This window comes from Cottoperca gobio, chromosome 11, assembly GCF_900634415.1.
Source record: "Cottoperca gobio chromosome 11, fCotGob3.1, whole genome shotgun sequence".
In the NCBI taxonomy this organism is placed as follows: domain Eukaryota; kingdom Metazoa; phylum Chordata; class Actinopteri; order Perciformes; family Bovichtidae; genus Cottoperca; species Cottoperca gobio.
This window is the reverse complement of record NC_041365.1, coordinates 2,175,825-2,193,024: the sequence shown is the minus strand read 5'-3', so window position 1 is coordinate 2,193,024 and position 17,200 is coordinate 2,175,825. Positions and strand designations below refer to the sequence as shown.

At 44.7% G+C, this 17,200-nt stretch overlaps 1 protein-coding gene across 1 annotated transcript in view; it reads left to right on the top strand.

Moving 5' to 3' along the window:
- The first annotated feature begins 405 nt into the window (after nucleotides 1-405).
- Nucleotides 406-17,200, top strand: part of dlgap3 (discs, large (Drosophila) homolog-associated protein 3) — an 18,825-nt gene continuing 2,030 nt past the window's right edge. The window contains exons 1-10 of the mRNA XM_029443782.1: nucleotides 406-1,582; nucleotides 8,784-8,998; nucleotides 9,644-9,746; nucleotides 9,869-10,085; nucleotides 11,519-12,051; nucleotides 14,999-15,093; nucleotides 16,038-16,257; nucleotides 16,480-16,774; nucleotides 16,875-16,966; nucleotides 17,139-17,200. The exon at nucleotides 17,139-17,200 is cut by the window's right edge and continues 85 nt beyond it. Coding sequence (XP_029299642.1) covers nucleotides 488-1,582; nucleotides 8,784-8,998; nucleotides 9,644-9,746; nucleotides 9,869-10,085; nucleotides 11,519-12,051; nucleotides 14,999-15,093; nucleotides 16,038-16,257; nucleotides 16,480-16,774; nucleotides 16,875-16,966; nucleotides 17,139-17,200 — 2,927 coding nt within the window. The 5' untranslated portion in view covers nucleotides 406-487. The remainder of the gene's footprint in view (nucleotides 1,583-8,783; nucleotides 8,999-9,643; nucleotides 9,747-9,868; nucleotides 10,086-11,518; nucleotides 12,052-14,998; nucleotides 15,094-16,037; nucleotides 16,258-16,479; nucleotides 16,775-16,874; nucleotides 16,967-17,138) is intronic.

Below are 17,200 nucleotides of genomic sequence, written 5' to 3'. Positions count from 1 at the left end.
CCCAACTCGGTGTCTCACACAGACATATAATGTGCAAAATTCAATCGCAAGTTATGTATACCTTTACGCACTCGTACGTTTAAAGGATTTTATTTCTGTTTTCCTTTCGTATAGCCTTTTCCTATGTGTACATTATGTTTGCCTGTTTAGAAAGCTTGAATTCCCAGCAGCTATTGAGGTGACAGAAAGTTAGCGCAGTGATCAGTAACACCTACTCATCATCTCAGTTATTCTGTGTAATGAGACGGTACAATATTACTGATTGCAAGACTGAACACTTGATTCAATTATTTGATAAGATTCATATTTTTATTCATAAATACAATGTGTTCACTCCTGTTTCCCTGGATACAAGACCTAAGTTGCTGCTGTTTTTGTGCCTCCAGGTGAGACCGGTGCAGCCCTGTCACGCCCACAGCGCCCCCTTTCGGCCCGGACGGCCCACCACGCCCCGGTGCCTGTGAAGGGGTACCATGTCAGCCGTAGCATGTCCCAGCATTCCTCCGGTGGTGGCGGACCCTGCCACTGCCCACCTGAGGACTGTGACGGCCCGAGCAGAGAGTACTACCAGGGTCACAGCGATGGTAACTATTACCCCCCAGGTCAGGCTGAGGCCCTGGCGCTGGAGAGGCACCATTCCCATTCCCATAGCCACTCTGGAGGGGGAACCTTCCCCCGCTCTCACCCAAGCCAGCATCCACCTCTCCAGTCGTTTGACTCTTGCGAAGAGTGCGTGTCCTCAGGCCACGGAGGGAAGATGCATCGTGTTCCCTCGAACATGATTGACCAATTTGAGAAGCAGGTGCCCTTTCATCCCGATGGCTTCCACACACTGCAGTACCAGCGCACTGCTAGCGGGGGTGCTGAGCCGCGCAGCGAGAGCCCCTCGCGTATTCGCCACCTGGTCAACTCTGTGCAGCGCCTCTTTGCCAAGTCCCATTCCCTGGAGGCGCCGGCCAAACGGGAGTACAACGGCACGAGAGGTGGCGGCGGGGATTACCGTGGTGAAAGAGGAGGAGGCCACAGGAGTGGAGGGGAGGATGGCGGAGGCCACTATTCAGGTCACCAGCCTCGCTCTACCAGGAGGAGCAAGTCTCGAGAGCGTAGCAAGAGCGGAGACTCACGGCACGAGTCGGGCAGACGCCATCGCAGCAGGACAGCAGGCTGGTGGAGCTCTGACGACAACCTAGACAGCGACAGCAGCTACCTGGTCAGCGGGGGAAGACGAGGGTATCCCAGCGGACATGAGAGCCTGGATGCAGCTATCCAGGAGCTCACTATGAAGAGGCCCAAGGAGCGTGGTGGTGGCGGTGGTGGTGGTAGTGCAGGTGGTGGTGGGGGTGGGGGTGGTGGTATGCCGACACCTGGAGAGTGTGTGGCCTGTACCACAATGGCTCTGGCCGGGACTGAAGGAGGAGGACACCATGGACACCACGGCCACTCCCTGAAAAGAAGCACCTGGTCAGCCATGACAGTGAGTCAGGCCAGAGAGGTGTACCCTTCCACCAGGGGAGGAGGCTACGAGAAAGCCCTTGTGCCCTTGGAGAGTAAGCTGAAGGAGAGGACCTTCCACTACCTGCAGGTGTGTGTGTGGTGCATGTCAACCAATGATTATGTGTATGTTTGTGTGTACAGAGGGAATATAGTCTGTGTGTGACTTTTTTTGCTGCTTGTACTGACCTGTCTCATGTCTCATGCAGGTTAAGCCTTAACTCCAGTTTACACATTTTGCTTCTCTGTCATAACTCAATCAAACCAGAGTTACTCTTTCCAGTGATGGCGGTGTTTCCAATCTCTGTTAGAGATTAATGTCCATAAATCCATTACATGTTAGTTCAGATCATCCCAAATAATCGTCAAATATGGACTTTTTCTTCTGTTTCAAAATTAATCAATTTGATTGTTTGTCTGTACATTTATGATTACAGAGCTAACAGGAAGCGCCAGCTAATGCAGCACAACTTCATGGGGCAGATTTGCCTAAACATAAAGAACTATAGGCAAAACATTGGCTCATGTGTAGCTAATATTTAATTGACAACATACAGTATATCTCAAAAGTGAGTACACCCTTTAGATTTTTGCAAATATTCTGTTATATCCTTTCAGGGGATAACATTATCCTACTGAAACTTTGATATAACTTAAAGTAGTCAGTGTGCTGCTTGAATAACAGTATAGATTTATTGTCCTTTGAAAATTACTCAGTACACAGCTGTTAATGTCTAAACAGCTGGCAACAAAAGTGAGTACACCCCATAGTGAACATGTCCTAATTGTGCCCAATGATGTTGTTTTCCCGCCCTGGTGTCATGTGACTCGTTAGTGTTACAAGGATTCAGGTGTAAATGATAAGCAGGGCTGTTAAATTTGGTGTTTTGGGCACAATTCTCTCTGAATGCTGGACAACATGGCACCTCATGGCAAGGAACTCTCTGAGCGGCTGAAAAAAAGGATTATTGCGCTTCACAAAGATGGCCTTGGCTATAAGAAGATTGCCAACACCATGAAAATGAGTTGCAGCACAGTGGCTAAGATCATACAGCGGTTTTCCAGGACAGGTTCCACTCGGAACAGGCCTCGCCAGGGTCGACCAAAGAAGTTGAGTTCCACGTGCTCAGCGTCATATCCAGAGGTTGGTTTCCAAAAATAGACGTGCGAGTGCTTCCAGCATTGCTGCAGAGGTTGCAGAAGTGGGATGTCAGCCTGTCAGTGCCCAGACCATACGCCGCACACTGCATCAAATCGGTTTGTATGGCCGTCGCCCCAGACAGAAGCCCCTTCTGAAACCGATGCATAAGAAAGCCCGCAAACAGTTTGCTGAAGACAATGAATCCAAGAACATGAGTTACTGGAACCATGTCCTGTGGTCTGATGAGACCAAAATAAACCTGTTTGGGTCAGATGGTGTCCGGCGTGTGTGGCGGCACCCTGGTGAGGAGTACCAAGACAAATGTGTTTTGCCTACAGTCAAGCATGGTGGTGGCAGCATCATGGTCTGGGGCTGCATGAGTGCTGCCGGCACTGGGGAGCTGCATTTCATTGAGGGACACATGAATTCCAATATATACTGTGACATCCTGCAGCAGAGCATGATCCCCTCTCTTCGGAAACTGGGCCGTAGGGCAGTTTTCCAACATGATAATGACCCTAAACACACCTCCAAGATGACAACGGCCTTGCTGAAGAAGCTGAAGGTTAAGGTGATGGACTGGCCAAGTATGTCTCCAGACCTAAACCCAATTGAGCACATGTGGGGCATCCTCAAGAGGAAGGTGGAGGAGTGCAAGGTGTCCAACATCCGTGCGCTCCGTGATGTCGTCGTGGAGGAGTGGAAGAAGATTCCAGAAGCAACCTGTGCAGCTCTGGTGAATTCCATGCCCAGGAGGGTTAAAGCAGTGCTAGATAACAATGGTGGTCACACAAAATATTGACACTTTGGGCACAATTTAGACATGTTCACTATGGGGTGTACTCACTTTTGTTGCCAGCTGTTTAGACATTAACAGCTGTGTACTGAGTAATTTTCAAAGGACAATAAATCTATACTGTTATTCAAGCAGCACACTGACTACTTTAAGTTATATCAAAGTTTCAGTAGGATAATGTTATCCCCTGAAAGGATATAACAGAATATTTGCAAAAATCTAAAGGGTGTACTCACTTTTGAGATATACTGTAACACTTCCTGTTTGCATTACTCAACGCATGATGGAAACCTTAGTGCCAAAAATGTTTTAATACCAAATTGTGAGAAAATCCATGAAAATAAATTCACACTCTCAATACATTGAGTGTAAATGCTGAAAAAAATGATAATCTTGAATTATAATTTTATTTAGATTTATTATCAATTTAAAGAAAAATGTGACAAAGTGCAATGAAAACAGAATTAGTAAATAAATGGTTACTGACACTCCTATGTGTTCATATACATATATATATACACATGTGCTGTTTGTTAAAACACTTTTTACACGTAGGCTAAAAAAACATAACACTTTTGAATAGCATTTTCTTCATAAAAGCTATATAAAAAATATTTGAAACTTGAAAACTGAGCAAGAAATAGCCCTGTGGATTTTCTTGGTATGTTGCTGTGAATCCATTGCAGAGATGTAATGTCTCTCCCCACAGTCTGTGTCCCAGCTCCAGTTGCCATGATCGATCTCTGAATTCAACACATGCACTTTTTCCTTTGCTTTTTCTCTCATTTTATATACATTAATTCCACACAATGAAAAGCTAATGGCTGTTACAGTGCACCCACAGAGTCAGCTGAAAGAGCACACACACACACACACACACACACACACACACACACACACACACACACACTTACAAACCTCCAGCTGTGCTGAGATAACACTGCTATGCAGGCTGTGTTTCTACGGAAACAGCAGGTAGCCACAGGAGTTCCTGGTGTTTTTCCAACTCTCCTCCTTTAGCCACAGCTGAGGTCTGGTGATAGAGGAGATGAGGTAGAGTGAGGTGTTTTCAAAGGGACAAACCCCACACAATTTGCCTCTGTGCCTGAGGCTACCTTCACGTTCACACCTTAGGACACGGAATCAAGTTCCCCACTGCAGCTTTTCTCATATCTCCAGGCATCACTTGCAATTTTGTGAGAAGGAGGGAGACGGTGTGTGGAGTGAATTAGATGTGCTAAAGTCAACTCGATTGATCCATGGCTTCGGAGCAGACAGCTCCCTGGAGCTGCAGATATAGAGCTGTTCAGGTCTACTCCACCGGTACAAGACCTCAGGACAAACAGCGGCACAGGTGCCATAGTGAGGCAACAACTCCAAACTGAAGCCGTGCTCTCCGGAAGCGAAATTGACAATGTTCACAGCCAGACTAGTGAATACAGACTGTGTAAAGAATAGCAAACATGCATTCAATAATTTACTTTAAAGTGGCTATAAATCTTGTTCATACAAATATTTCTAGTTGTATATGAAAGCGGCCACTCATGGTGATGATCCCACAAAGAATTATCACTCAACTCTGCAGTTCCTCTTTTAGGGTCTTTCAGCTCGTTGTTTTGGTTGTGTATCCCGCAACTTTCCAGTAAAAATAAATAAATATGTATCTAAAAAAAACCTGCCCTCCACAGTTAGCGACTAGATGGGGAACATACTGGAGTCACAGGATGAATATTAGACTTACATTCATCAGGTGGCCAGAAACATGGCTCCAAATTAATGCTAATGTTGCTCCTTATCTGCTGGTTGTTTACTATATCAAGTTTTCCCTGCCACCATTTGAAAATAAAAGTATTGAAATGATCATGATGTCCCCGACTGGATAAGTACATAACAGATTAAAACTCAAATTTCCTCATATGCAACAGTATCACCAAGTGTGTTGGTCTGATGACCCCAAATCAGTGCTACTTTGTTTTTCGCGAAGATTTGCGATCACAAAATCATTGATATAAAAGTCTTAAATACTCGAAACAGAGAAGAGGGAAGACATTGTGTTTCTGTCAAACAGAAACAGAAAGCATGCAGTACAAATACAGCACATTTGAAATCAATTAAAAATATCCCACGACTGCTCCTTTAAGTCAGATAGACAAAAGAAACAGTCGCACTTCCAAGCTATCAACTGTCATATTGTGACATTAACGTGCGCCTGCAGGTCCACACCGGGTCATCTCTCAAGTTTGCCGTTCAAAAGCAAGAAAAAAAGGGGAAGCAGCTCAAAGAGAAAATGAAAGCAAAGGAACAAGTGAATCTTCACAAGTCTGAATTACTGTGGTCAGAGTCAAAGGGACATGTGCAAAGTTTTCTCCCATGTTGTCAACGGCAATCACGACACTGGCGGGTGCTCTCTATTCTCTAAGCCTCTCCGTTGCCCTAGGCCAGGGTCGGATAGATAAGGAATGATAAAAAAAAACTGAATATGGAGCGAGAGTGAAATGAAGACAGAAGCAGCGAGGGAGTAGGGAGACAAAGATAAGGGGGGGAGGGGGGGTCAAGGTAGAGGAACGTAGAGATAGCAAAGCAAGCTCAGGGATAGAAAAGAGATAAAGGAGGTGATGGTAGCCAACGGGCAAGGCACGGAGAGAGAAGAGAAGGAGTCGGATGAGAAAATGAGAGCGATAGTAGAAGGCCAGGGGGATCGGGAGATTAGGCTGAATCATCTTTTAAGTGATGACCTTAAAAACACACACTCAGCTGGATACCAAACCCTGAGGGTCTCGACTGTCCGTGTGTGTGTGTGTGTGTGTGTGTGTGTGTGTGTGTGTGTGTGTGTGTGTGTGTGTGTGTATATGTGTGTGTCAACCGGTGTAGGTGTTATTATTTGGTCACATGCCTGTATGACTGAGCAACTCACAGCATTTGCAAAAAAAAAGTGGCGGTGTGGGGTCTTTGTGCACAAGCAGCTGCTGTTACAGTACTTCCTGTTGGGACGCTACCGATTCCCAAACTTTCCTCTTCAATTAAAATGAAAATTCCTTCTCTAATAATAAATAACGACTCTTCGATAATAGGGAAATGTGAACGAAGGGTGTTCGGAAGCTTGCAAAACGTTTGAAAACACGGTCCTACTTGCACGTGTTGCTGGTTATAAGTATTTGCTTATGTGTATTTACCATGCTGTTAATTATAGTAATTAATCCATGCCCAAATATATCAGTGTAATGATCACTTTCATTTCTGGTGTGATAGCATTCTGGCGGTGGGTGGAGTATGAACGCATCTCTAATGAGATCCATCACAAACATTATCCCTGCACAATCTAATCTGAAGCGTTTCATTAACTCAATTACATTCATTGTTTGGAGAATGTTTCTCCTACCTCTTCGTCTTTCCGCCAGTTTAAGAAACTCTTAAGTTTCTAAAAAAAGTCCACCTCCCTCCTCCTGACAGTGTTTCACCTCATGAGATCTCTTAAGGGCGAAGATGCTTTGTGAATAATGTATCTTTACCAGGATCTAATCTTAACTGTAAGGGGAAATTCTTATTTCTTCTTAAGAATTTTCTTAGAATTTCATCACTAGGAGCAGCTCTTTGTACTTGGAGGCTTTATGAACACGGCCCCAGAGTTTCTGTCCGACAATATCTTCTGAAATGAGGTCTGCATTAAGTCGAGGAAGGATCAGGATCATTCACTTTTTAAAGGTGATAAAATGCCAGATGTTTACTTCCAGAAATAATCAACTAATGCCTGATGCACACTCGAGGATTTTCATTTCATTTATTCGTTTCATTTACTGACTTTAAAAACGTGGGAGATCACACACCTTTTGATTGAGTCGAGACACAGGACCACACATTTAATAGATTAATACAAACATAAATTACGAACAAGTCATAACTGAGAAGATTGAATCAGCATGGTTTATACATTTTGCTGCACGAGCTGAAAATATAGTTTATTTTTAGACTCAAACGGGGCTAGTGCAAGTTACTGCTACAAGCTAACGTGTTGGTAGCGCTCTTATTGGCTATTAAGGGTTTATTTTACAGGAGTTCTACGTTTGATATTTACGATTCCAAATTGTAATCCAGATGCTAACTTTGAGATTATCTCTGTGAACCCCTCACACAACACTACAGGATCATTTGGTCAGACAGCCTTGAATCTGCCATTATCTGGAGGGACGAATCAGACCCCAAATCTGCCCATGTATCCTCTAGTGTGGTGCCAACTTCATGCAGCTGTAAAGACAGTAACTGTGATGTGTTTCTTTGTCTCTCTTTATAGCTCTCTTGTTTTCCGTTGATCCGGTTCCCCGAACATCATGGAATGTTTTTGGATTCATTGAATTTAAGGGGTGTATTTCAGGCAGGGTGCCAGAAAGAGGTCATTAAAGGATCCTGATTAATGGCCACAGTCGGAACCTGTCTTTTCTTTTTGTCATATCATTGCTCCGTATCAATTCTCCATGTGTCGTCTTCCTCTGCAGCGTCTTTCCTTTTGTTTTCTCATCAGACTCTCATTCATCTGCCCATCTGTCTTCCCACTGAAGTCTGTTATTCAGCTCCTCTGTTTCTTGTTTTGCCACCCTGTACACCTGTCTGTCCCCATCTCTGCCACCTTTCCTGTCTGTCCACCTACATCCGGTCTAGCTGTCCACTCGGCTTGTCTATCTGCCTTTTAGTGCATTGTTTTTTTTTCTCTCTGTGTCTGTCGGCTTCTAGCTTACGCTGTTTCTCCTTCTCTGTGTCAGTGTTTCTCAAGCTGTCAGAGTTTCTCTCTTTCTGTAAGTTTCTTTGTCTCTTTGTCTCTTTCTTTAACATCATCTCCCATCTACGTGCATGTGTGTGTGTGTGTGTGTGTGTGTGTGTGTGTGTGTGTGTGTGTGTGTGTGTGTGTGTGTGTGTGTGTGTGTGTATCTTGGCGGGTGTGTTTGCTTTACACTGTGTGCATGTGTGCCATGACTGTACGTCTGATTCATCACTTTCCTTCTGTTCGAGGTGTGAAATATTTTTCACTGATGAAATGTATTTCATCAATGTGTTTCGAGAAGTCCTTTGACTTCAATAACAGATATTGGGAAGATGCTGCAAACAGTGCAGCGATAACACCTTCAATATCTCAACACTAATTCATTTACACTGTGATCAATTGCTTTTCCCTTAACAGTTGGTGTAGAAGAAGAATGCATAACTACTATTAACCCATACGTATACTTCTGATACTGAGACTATTTACTAAACTGATTGTACTACTCACTATATGTTGCAGTTACAGATTAATCCTCCTCTGTCCTTTTTTTTATACGTATCTAAGACTATGCAAATGCTCGTGTGAATATGATTGCGTCTCAGGTCCCTTCAGATGACTGGGGTGGCGGATATGTCGGTGGCGGTGCAACAGATAGCGGAGGAGAGATTCCATGCCGCCGCATGCGGAGCGGCAGCTACATCAAGGCCATGGGAGACGACGACAGTGCTGACTCAGACACCAGTCCAAAAGCCTCGCCCAAGTCCACCCTGATCGCCCAGAGAGATGCCTTTAGACGATCTATCAGCATGGATCAAAGGTTAAATGTCCCAGAGGGAGTGTTTTGCATAGATGTTGAAAGACCCTTCAGCGATGCATGCTGCTCTGCACAAAGCAACGTTCATACCAACGCCATTGATTTGGTCGATATGGTATACAGAGACAATTAGTGATAATATTGAATTATTGCCCAACACTGGAGCAAACTTTAACAAATCTAAATGTTTGACCATGTCAGCACAGTTACTAGCTGTAGCATTCATGTCCTTATAGTAGAGTAGTGGATAACTCCTTTGTCGTTGGACCAGATTTAACTGAACTTCTGAATAACATTTACTCAAAGTTGTTGAGATTGATAGCAAATGACATAAACAAATTATAGTGATAATGTGATGCATTGCAGTTCACCCCATTTGACATGGGAATGCAGCATCACAGCACTCAAAATGACTCCAGCTGGCAGAGTCACAGGGAATGACTCAGTGACATTTTATTTGATAGTTGTGTTTAACCAAATGTGTGTCGCTGCAGTGAGCTTTTGACAAAAATAGCTCAGCTGAAGGTTTTTACATCCAGAATATAATATCAAGTAAGTAGGAAATAACTTGTATCGGTTTCATCATCCGCACTGCACGTGCTTCAGTCATCAGTGATGCTGATTATGGGTATTATTTGTTTAATTCAGGTTCTCGTGTAAGCAGTGTACAGACTCCTACCCCAACAGCCGAACTACACCCAAAAGCCAAACCCGCTCTCGTAGTTACACCCGCTCTCTGACCAGCTCACAGGTAATGATGGGATTTATTTGTGTGAACGGTGTCTTTATATAGATTTTTTTTTTTGGGGGGGGGATGTTGAAGTGTCTTGACGACAGCGATGTGCCTCTCTCACGGTCCCTCTTGTCCTTCAGCTGGGAGACACGTTGAACCGTCAGTTCGAGGCCGTGTGTGAGACCATGTTCGGGGAGGTGGAGTCTCAAGCCGTCGAGGCCCTGGACCTTCCTGGTGTGTTCCGCACTCGCAGCCACAGCTACGTCCGAGCCATCCAGGCCGGCTGTTCCCAGGACGACGACTGCCTCTCTGTCTTCTCCATGTCGGGCCCCCAGGGAAGCATCAAGGCCGGGGCCGGTGAGTGTGCATGTGTGTGGTTCGGCGTACCGATACATACAAGTCTGCGGTGTCCGAGCGTTACACGGGTGTGTGGTTGCCTTTTATGACCTGGTGGGAGACACAGTAGGGCTGTGGGCATCTTGTGTGTGCTTACCTCAACAACACACACACACACTCTTGCACAGCTGCGTACAATGTGTGCATCTATTTTTAAATACTTGTTTTCTTCTCTATTCCTTTCAATCTCTTTGATCTCACTTTTGCACCTAATCACTTTGCAGCACGTTCCTTGTGTGTGTGTGTGTGTGTGTGTGTGTGTGTGTGTGTGTGTGTGTATGTGCTATGCTATACGCTATAAGCATAGACTTGTGTGTTATTGTAAATGCTCTTTGTTCTCTGTCATCTCTGTTTCTCATCTCTCTCATCACCCTCCACAGGCTCAGTAATAGGTACAGGAGTGTTTATGATTATGATGATAGCTCAGTGTCTCCAGCTGCTTTTTCCTCTCAGTCTTCCTGTCTTCAGCGTGTACCTGACTGGTGTTCTCTCACTCTTCTGCCTTCTCACTCTGTATCACTCACTCTCGTGTCAATGTTTTGTATTATCTTTGTTCTATCTGGCTCCCACTTAAGATTAATGTACAGTAAATCTGCAGTCATGTGCAATAGTGTGTGTGTGTGTGCGTGTGCGTGTGTGAGAGAGACTGCAGAGCCACTGGAGTACCTTGCAGACCACAAATGTCTAAGCTTAGTGCAGCAAACCCCCCTGATATTTAATAAAGCCTCTGTGAAGTGCCTTATACATCATCTGCAAACACACATGCTCAGCACACAAACTTAAAGACACATACACATACACGTGCATGCTCCCATACTGGAGCTTAGATCATAGGTGTTCATCATAGACGCTTTGAAAAGAAATGCATTAAAGTTTGATCCTTTATTCATTGAAAATATACCGTGTGCGCGTGCGTGTACGTTTGAACGAAGCTGTAAGGGAGGAAGAAGAAACAGAATCTGAGCTTTTCATTTTAATATTTCTCTCAGGAAATTGCTTTATCTTCCTCAGAAACTCAGTTAAGTTAGCTCAAGGGAAAGTGTTTTCTTTTGTCACTTGTGTCACTGTCTTTCCCACCACGTTGCTTCCTGCCTCTTACTGAAATTCATACCAACATTTTATTTTTTGGGTGAAAAGAAATGGAGCTTTTGTGTTGCGTTCATCAGTCTCTGTTACATCTTGCGTTGGCATTATTATGTAATGATTTATTGTTTTCTCTCCCTCTCTCTGTGGTTTACACATTTCCCTCTTTTTACTCTCTTTCTCTTCTCCTTCCAGTCTGTCCCTTTTGTAAGTATCCACCTCTCCTTCTCCCTGTTGATATAGTCCCCATTTAGGTTTTAACAGCCCTCTATGCCTCTTTCTTTCTCTCTCCCGCTCTTTTCACTCTTCAGTCTTTCCTTATCGCAAAGGTGCTCCTCCCCCGCTCCCACCTCGCATGTCCAAGTCTTCACTCTCGGTGCGAGGCCAGAGCAGCACCGAGTCCACCCAGGACGCCTACTTCCAGAGCGGCGGACAGTTGGCCTCAAGCTCAGGCTCTGGGCGCCCCAAGCAGCACAGCAACTCCGTGGACCTGGGCAGCTCTGACGGCCCCTCAGGTCGCTCCTCCAGAGGAGGCTACTACACCACCACGGGCCCTGGACGGTCCCGACAACACAGTAACTCGGCAGAGAGCCTAGATGGAGTCAGGGGCTCGCGGGAGCTGGTGCCGTATGGAGGAGGTCCGGGAGTTAGGGCCAAACACAGCAGCTCCGCCGACAGTCTGCTGGAGGGGCCACCGAGGCCGGCCAGGGAGAGGGATGGCAGGGTCGGGGGCAGCCTGGGGAAGTCAGTCTCCCTGCCTCAGAACAGTGTCGTGCTGAGTAAAGCAGGGGGACAGGACGACGGGCGTAGTGGGAGAAAGTGGAGGCCATCCATAGCTGTGCAGGTGAGAAAGGACATTTAACTAGTCTTGTCATAATATGTTAGTCTATAAAATGTCAAAAGATAGTGAATCACAAGTCTTCAGATTGCTTAGTTGGCGTATCAACAGTCTGTAATCCAAGCATAATCAATTTACAATAAGAAACTAAAGGCAGCAAATCATCACATTTGAGGAACTTAAACCAGAATCAATCAATGACCTATTTCCTTAATTAAGCACATTTCAAGTTTTGTAGTTTTTTATATTGACATCAAACTATGTTTCTTGGACATCCTCTCACAACTTTCATAGCTGTTAATTTGTGAAAAAGCCCTTTAGAAACCCCTCAAAACCGTTATCAGTGACTCTTGATGTGGTTCTTCACTGTCCTGAACCAGTATGGCAGTTTGCACTGCGAGAGGAGCACATGCACGTTGCTGCAGAAAAGTCCACGGCATGGGGAAAGTTAAATGGGGACATATGCTTGTGCACATACTGTACATCTGGAGTGGCTACCAAACCACAAACTGTGAAATAAGACAACCCAGTCAGTTGTTTTTGAGCTGCCTAGTTCAGACGACATGGTATTCAACAAGCGCTTCAGATTTGGCTTCCTTTCCAATAACTCATCCAGGCTCATTACAATATATCCCCTCGAGTATCTCCACCCACGGCTCGAGAACCGTCTCTGCAAAAGAAGCAACGCTGTCCTTATTTGACTATTGGTACAGTTAACTAGGCCACACACACAGACACAACATTTCTTCAAGGAGTGTTTGCCAGCAGGGAACAAGTACATCAATTGACTGTTGTTGATGCTTTTTCACGTGATAGTCTATAATCTCCCGTAACTGTAATCCGTTTACTGGCCACGGTTTACACGGGTTTCATAAAGTGATCACGTTGTTGTGTGGATGAGGACATTTCCAATCTCCAACAGACCACAATCATTTGGATAGAAATGTGTAGAACATATAACAGGAGGGCATTCATTGTCGTTGACTTAATTGCATGAAAATTAACCCAGTCCTATTTATAGTATTTGATTAAATCATTAGTATAGAAATGGGTGGGTGTAATAGGGTGAAAACCAAAGAGCTAAAGAAAACTAAAAAGGGTTCCGACAGGCATTTGTGTGGGTGCTCATCAAAACTGCCTCCAAACGTGAGCAAAGTCCAAAATAAAGTGGTGCTAAAATAAAAGTGAGCATATAGATGGGGCAAATAAAAAAAAGAACAGGGTAGGAGCAAATACTGAAGGTGTTCCACCGCCTGGAAACCAAACACAACGTGAGAGAAAGAACAAAGGCGCAGGGTGTGGCGGGTTTATAAAACCTTCTCCAACCCAGCTGAGATGAATCTCTTCTAACGAGGAGCCTCTGTCACTCAAGGACTCAAAACAGAAACAGAAACTCATAACAAAAGGTTTCATGGATACTTTGCTTATACATCATAGCAGGTTAGATTAGTTAAGGGTTTCATTTCTCAGATGGAAACTTGTTCTTGTGACAAAACACTCCTTCCCACAGTATTATCTATTTTCCAAACACATATTCCCTCATTGGATTTAAAAGAATTAATTCACATTGATGAGATTAGTGAGGTATAATAAATGATAGTGTTTAAGGTAGTGACATTTTTTCAAGTTGTATCCATAGCCACGACACAAACACAATATGGCGACAGGTCACAGTCACCTAAATCTGGAAATTTAGAGAGAATAAAATGTTATAGATATCTACTAATGTGAATAAATATCTACAAAAGATATGTATACCCTGCAAAGCTTAGCATAAGACAACCTTGTACTGACAGAGAGGATCAGTATGTACTGATGCTCCCACCCATTAGAACGTTCCATCCTATAGAGTTAATCAATAAATGCAAATATTGTGCAAGTAGTTGAAATGTACAGCCTTGAGATGTACGCACTGATCCTCACATTTCAGCTGTGAAAGTTGAGGATGTCCAAGACACACGAGAAGTGATTTGATGCCAATGTATTTAGAAATGAGCAAGCTACCAAATCCTTCCAAATCCTTCAAAAAGTGCAGATTTAAAGGCAATAAGTCACTGATAATGATGCCAAGTGATTTCCTAAGTGCTTTTTTCACAAACTTAACAGCTGTGAAGAGTCCAAAATACATTTTCACTTATAAGTGGGACCAGGTTAGAAAGCAGGTGAACTGATGGTGTTCCCCGCCTGGAAACCAAACACAACGTGAGAGAAAGAACAAAGGTGCAGGGTGTGGCGGGTTTATAAAACCTTCTCCAACCCAGCTGAGATGAATCTGTCCTAACGAGGAGCCTGCCAGGAGAGCAGCTGCTGTCAATCAAGAGAACTGTCAATCAACTTGCCACAACAATATGTTGGTACAGTGCTGATTTATTTTGTGCATCCCGGAGCACACAATGCAGAAGGTGAGTCGACAAATATGAGTGAAACAATATGTACAAAACATATTTACAGAGTCTTGGTGCCCTGGTTTGATGTAAATATATTCAGAAATGAGCAACCTTGAAATGCGCATAATTAAAGAAATAGGTTGATAATCATGATTTGCATTTTACAAACTCACAGGTGAAAGTGAAAGTGAAATGTTTAAGAGCTGTCACTTACACTTTTACGGCAGTACCTTACTACGCCTATAGTGACAGACATTCAGTTCTTTGATCTCTCAACTGCATCGTCATGTTTGGTGATTTTGAGTTGACAAAACCGTGAAACATCTGCCTGAATTAGCTCTCCAAAACATCCCAAAACTGGGAGAAATCCCAGATTTGAGACATTGAAAGTAACGGCCGCGAAAACCTTAGAATTTCTGTTAATCAACTAAAAAAATCTATCGACTAATCTGAAGAAAGAAAAGTCTAACTATTCCTTTAATTCCAGGTGTGTGTGACATCTTTAGGGTGAGTGTTTCAGCAAAGACGTCTGCACTGTGACTGCTTTGTGGCTTCTTCTGTTTCAGGTGGACAGCTCAGAGACTCTGTCGGATTCAGACCCAGATGGCAAAGCTCTCACAGAGGTTCACTCTATAGGAGTCCAAGTTGAAGACGACAAACGGTAATAGAAACACAACTCGTAATCAAAGCAGGGGGAAAATATTCATCTTTTGAAATCGACTTCCTGACATTTAACTTGCCTAATTAATTATGGACACAAACTTCCAAACTACAATCTGTTTTTTTATTTACTTTCCCAAAAAACGTGTGGCTTCATCAAGAGCTTTTGGTCTTTGCACATTAATTTATGTGAATAATTGTAATGCATCATTTGAAAAGGCCTTCATCTCCTGGGCGCCCAACAGGGCAGCCACCTATGGTTGATTTCTAGGCTAGATCCTATTATTTCATTTAACATTTCATCAGCGATCACAGTTTGAACTCATTAACACATTGTTCCCAGAGATGTCTTGTTTTTGTCGACTGTAACCATGACTACTGCAAATCGTACGCTCGACATGACTTTCCCATGCGAGGTAGCCCTTCTCCTGACTATATCCAGCATCCCTTATGGGTCAGATTAACGCGCATGAATGGGAGCACTCGCGATATCGCACGCTACCCAAACGCCGAGAAGTGTGTGATCGTGCACCTGTTAACAATGTCCCCCCCCCCACATCCTGCAACCATCAAGGGTGACAGTGTGACGTCGGGGGAGAACACAGAGGTGCGAGAACGGAAATCTGAGTCACACCTTTTCAGACGGCGGAGAAGGATGAGGGGAGGCGGGGTATAAACTTGTAATAGAGTCAACACTCATCACTGAGTCCATTGACATGATATTTGCAGACACTGGTGCGTCATATGCCAGAGGATTTAGCAGGAATTAACACAACCGAGTGAGTAGCAGTGACTGCAGTGACTGCAGTGACAGCGTGACGAGCCCTGCTCGAATAAGAATGTGCAATTATTAGAAGGGAAAAAAGTTATTTGAGTATTGCTTTTGCGTGCGATACTGCGTGTGACCGGATGGCTCTGGGCCTGCTGTGACTCCCTGTGTTGCAGGCGTGCTCGCTTTAAGCGCTCCAACAGCGTGACGGCGAGTGTGCAGGCCGACCTGGACCCCGAGGGCTTCCCCGGGCTCAGCATCGCCGTGCCAACGCAGGACAAGAGTCTGCAGTTCGGCTGTTCCTTCCAAAGGCACTCGTCGGAGCCGGAGTCAGCTAGCCAGTACGCAGAGTGCCACCGCACCGTGCACACACAGGGACAGTGGGCCTACAGAGAGGTGGGTCTGCAGTGATACGCTGGGCTACAGCTATTGCTGTGTATCATTCATTAGTCTGTGGTCCAGACTCATTTGCATATTTAAACATCACATTTCAGAAAACTTGTAATACAAAAGAATGTTGTCTTAATGTAAGTGATCAACTAGGGAAGTTTCATGGTGATATCTATTAGTTAAAATGTTTAGTGTCATGTGTCCAACTGTTTTCTTCTGCTATCACAGGACTTAATCCAGGGTGGTTATACCACTGAGCCCTGCCCAGCGGACCCACGGCCCCATCAGCACCCGCACTTGCCTCCGCGTTCCCACTCACCTCTTCCCATCACATCTGAGAGAGCGTGGGCGGGGACGCCGTCCCTGGAGGGCCCCCGGAGCCTGCCCGACTCGGGACGAGCCTCGCCCTGCATGAGAGACGGAGAATTCTTCTTACGCCTCCTGCAGACAGAGGTGGAGAGGATGGAGGGCTGGTGCCAGAACATGGAGAGAGAGGCAGAGGAGAACGAACTGCCAGAGGAGAGTGAGTTTGAGAGGAGGGTCAAAAAGGATCAGAGAAAAAGGATCAAAAAATGAATAATTTGTGGATTTCTGAAACATCTTGTACGCTGTTTCCTCTCTAGTTCTTGAGCTGATACGAAATGCGGTTGGCAGTGCCCAGATGCTCATGTCTCAGAAAGTCCAGCAGTTCTTCCGCCTCTGCCAACAAAGTGTGGTGAGTATGTGTGATTGCGTGCAAAAGCGAGACAAAACACATCACATATGGTACGTGGTTTTGCTGAGATTCACTGTCTCAGTTAACTTGTGTAGTTGTGTTGTCTTTCTCTCTTTCACAAGTCTTTGTATATTGTTTCACATGTCATATCCCGTCCCCCTGCCCTAAGCAGGACCCTTCAGCGTACCCTCAGCCCACCTCTCAGGACCTGGCAGGCTTATGGGACCTGCTCCA